General features: G+C 61.8%; 1 protein-coding gene across 1 annotated transcript; it reads right to left on the bottom strand.

The window, feature by feature from the left end:
- Positions 1-943: 943 nt before the first annotated feature.
- JKF63_05309 (uncharacterized protein) lies at positions 944-3,628 on the bottom strand (the record flags this gene model as incomplete). Its single annotated transcript, XM_067901276.1, has 1 exon — positions 944-3,628. The coding sequence occupies one exon, from the start codon at positions 3,626-3,628 to the stop codon at positions 944-946; it is 2,685 nt and encodes an 894-aa protein (XP_067758278.1).
- Positions 3,629-4,115: the final 487 nt, after the last annotated feature.

Raw genomic sequence — 4,115 nt, 5'->3', positions numbered from 1 at the left:
GCACACACGCACACACACACCGACGCAAGGTCCTACTAAGACGCGTGCGGTCACAATAATAGAAGCTATGACACCAAAAGCGAAAGATTACTAAACATAGACAGTATACAAGAGATCCGACAAGCAACCCGCAAACACAGACACCAAGCTCAGAGGCACTGACATCCGCATACATACATACGCAAACAGGCAAAATCAATACAGACAGAAGCGCCGTTGCACTGGCTCCCGCCAGCCCTCCCCCTCTCGTCTCCAGCACCCGTGTCCCACCTCCCATATCCTCACTCGTCACTCTCTCCGCCCAATGCTCTTCGTTGAAGGTACCAGAGGCCACAAATACGATCATGAATCAGTCGGAGTGAGAGAAGGTGAACATATCAATGTGCCATACACAAAGGGCGAAAAAAGGAGCAACACACACCGCGCACAAAGACGAGGGAAGAGAGGGGAGGAGAGTCCGTAGTGGAAAAAAAGGGGGAGACGTCAAAAGGGTTGCACTCGCCTCAACACACACACACACAGGGTGACGGCCTGTGCGCGTACGCGTGTGGTGCATCTCGAGAGACCACGGTAAGGCGTATGGCATCCAGCACTCACTTCGTAGAAATCATCACCACCTACAGGCGCACACCAGCGAAAGTAGGAGTGAAGAGAAACACATTGGCCGCATCTGGTCAGGCCAGGAGACGGGGGGCCCACACAGCTCAGGGCACAGCCGCACATCACTCGCGCGCAGGCAACGTCTTGCAGCACTGCCTCCCGTCTCGCGCAAAGCGCCTCGGGAACCACAGCAGCCACCCGCACGAGAGTTGCTCGACTGCACCGCCAGCTCACAACGCCTAATAACATCCCTACCCGCCACAGTGCACCTCACGCCTACATCATCGTCCTCACGCTCACCACTGTGCATCTCACGACACGCAGAGCACAGCACAGCACCGCTCTACGGCATCGACCACCGCAGCTCCGCGCTCATGTCCTCGTACGCCTCCACGGGCAGCGGATACGTCACAAGCAGGTCGCTCTCAGACGCGCCATTCACCCAGTGCACAGCCCTCGCGTCCGCGTCCTCGCGCGACACAACAAGCACGACGTCGCCCTCCGACGGCCCCACGGCAACCACACGGAAGTCCTCCAGCGACAGCGTTTGCGCAGGCACCGCAAGCGCATCGCGCAGCGCAGCTGCGCTCCGCACAGGCGCGCCAGGCGTCCGCGCGTCCACCACGAACCCGCGCACACGCAGCCCACCGCCGCCACCACCGCACGTCGACGGCAGCTCCACACCGCCGCCACCGGTCTCGCCAGCCGCATCCAGCGCGCGCCGCGCTACGTCAGCCACCGACGCACCGGCCGCGCCGGCGCTCGTCGACACCGGCGGCCCGTACGCGCACGCAGGCGCGGGCATCGCGCTCACCACCCGGTGCCCAAGCACCGCACGCGCCTCACGCAGCGTCGCGCCGCCGTGCTCCTCCACGCTCACATGCACGCCGCCACGGTGGTGCCCCGCGAACGCGAGCGCAAGGCTCCGCACCAGCGGGCACACGCCCTCCTCGTAGGACACAATACCCACCACCGGCAGCGCCATCAGGTCGCCAAACACCCTCGACAGGCCTCCGGACTCGACACCCGCGGCGGTCGCCGCACCGCCCACGAGGCCCTCGCCACCGGGCGACGCGCCCCCAGCCTCCAGGTATACGGGCGTCGGAAACTTCCCGTGCAGAAACTGGCGCAGCTGTGCAATGGCCTCTGCACTGCTGAACCCGGCGTTGATGTTGAAGTACAGCGGCTTCTCCGCAGCGATGCGCCTCATCAAGGCATCGTTGAGTGACGTGTTGTCTTGGAACTTGCCGAAGATGCACTCGGAAGCCACAAAGCCGCCGCGAAGCGATGCGGGAGCGCAGCCGTCAAAGTTGTCCAGCACGATCTCCGTCCGTGGCATCGCGTCCGTGCGCGCTTCCTGCCGGCTCCGCTGCAGCTCCAGCAGGTACGGCAGGAACTTCGGCGACGCCTGCCACGGCCGCGCCATGATGAACGCGTTGTACAGAAACGGAATGAAGAGGTCGCGCGCCTTTCGACCGCGGTGGTTGAGCGCGGCCGCAGAGAACTCGCGCTCGTAGCGGGTCTCGAAGAAGCCGAGCATGTTTGTGCAGTACACAAAGGGCGCGTGGGTCGCGTAAAAGCGCGGTCGACGTGGCTTGAGAGACTCCTCAGGCAGCGGCTCCGGTGCGTATCGATGCGCGACATCAACCGCCTCGTTCAAAATGGCCGGCGTTAGCGCCGCCATACCACTGTGGACGCTCGTATTCGGTGCCCTTCCAAGTTCCCTCCACATAGTCACGAGTTCTGTAGGCAGATGATCCTCGTGCAGCACGTCCAGCTCCAGTGTGTTGAACTGCTGCGCATGGAGCACTCCCCTTGCCCAAGAGACACTCAGATCTGCCACGCTACCAGCTGCGATCTTGGCTTCCTCAGTCCGCACAATCGTGCCGCCGTACTCGTTGAACAGGTCCGTGATCGCAACGTCGCGGTTCACAAAGTAGTCGTCGTTCATGTACACGTGCACAGCAGTCATGTTGCGCACGCGCCACAGGTGCTGCTCGATCACGTGCGAGTTCGCCGTCAGCCGCATCCCGTACGGCATCACAGCGTCCTGGTGCACCGTCGTCACGCGCAGGTGCGTCCCGCTCGACCGCAGCGCCTGCACACGCGCGTCGCCGCACAGCCCCGCAAGGAAGTTCTTCGCGCCATCGATCCACGTCGGGTGGTGCCCGGGCGACACCATCACCACGCGGCCGCGGTGCCACCGCACGTGCTGCTCCAGGCTGCGCAGGCTGTGCCGCAGCTCGTCTGTCTCACGATCACGGCTGTCGGCACCGGTGCTGGCGGCGCCCCTGACGTCCTGCAGAATATCACCCAGGGTTCCTCCGGATCTGAGCAGGCGCTGCAATTGCAGGGGCATGCACGACAGATGCACGAACGGTGCCGGCGCAGTGGTGGTGGGCGGACTCGTCAAGTCCTCGGTGTTTCTACGCGGGTAGGGATCGGGGTCGCCCGGCGAGGGTGGTGGGGTGACCGAAGCACGGGTGCTTGAAGTAGGGAATGCGGTTGTGCCAAAGGGGGGTGCGCCCGACATGTACGCGTTGCTTTCGGCCCTCAGAACACCGTCCATGCACGCCCTTCGAACCAGCTTGCGGTACTCGTGGTTCGCCTCACTGCCGTTCACGAAGCTGTACACAATGTCCGTGTTGCCGAACCGCTCAAGCAGCTCCGCAGCAGTGAATGTGCGTCGCCTTACCTCCAACCCAGGCAGTCGCTCTGGCTCCTCTGCTGTGTACTCGCCATTTTGCGTCAGAATTCGGGCAGCTGAACCGTATATCTTCTGCATGGCAGTGCGCTGATCTGGTGTGGATCGTAATGTGGACAGCGGGGGCTGAGGCGCGTCCGTCCCAAGTGGATACCTCTCATGCTCGCGGTCAAGGATCCTTGGATCCGCTGCTGCCGTCTTCAGATGTTCTGAGAGCGGTACCGCGGTTGAGGTGACACTAGCGTTCGTTGCTGTCGTGGGCACCATCATGGTTGTTGGCACCGCTGTCTCCACATATGTCTGCGGGGTATGTTGGGGATTCATTGTCGATCTCTGGCCTCTGGGACGTGCCGCATCCGTCAAAAACGCGTCGACCACACCGACGTCTGTAGGCGCCTCTTCAGCACCGGGCACTCGCTGCAAGTGTTTGTCGGTGTCGCCTGAGAGAAGCACAAAGTAAACCTCCATCCAGACAAGCAGCAGGGTAACAGCCGTAATGCACAACGCGCAGAGCCCACGTGATATGTGTCGCTTACTACGGCGCCTGCTTTCCAGACCCATATAACTCCCTGGTAACGACAGTGACGAGGTGGAGCTGTGATTCCTTAGAAGCCTACGCACTCCGGCAGGAATTCCACGTTTGAACATGGCGCGCGTGTGTGTGTGTGTGTGTGTGTGTGTGTGTGTGTGTGTAAGTGTGTTGACAGGCGCTGCTTTGCCTATGGCGCGCTCGGCGTTGTTGTTTGTTGGGGCGCTTCACCTATATATTTTGTGTGTGTCTGTATGTGGAAAGGGGGTGATATATGGAAAG

Source organism: Porcisia hertigi, chromosome 16, assembly GCF_017918235.1.
Source record: "Porcisia hertigi strain C119 chromosome 16, whole genome shotgun sequence".
In the NCBI taxonomy this organism is placed as follows: Eukaryota; Euglenozoa; class Kinetoplastea; order Trypanosomatida; family Trypanosomatidae; genus Porcisia; species Porcisia hertigi.
The sequence above is the reverse complement of the archived record's forward strand: the minus strand, read 5'-3'. Positions and strand labels throughout refer to the sequence as shown.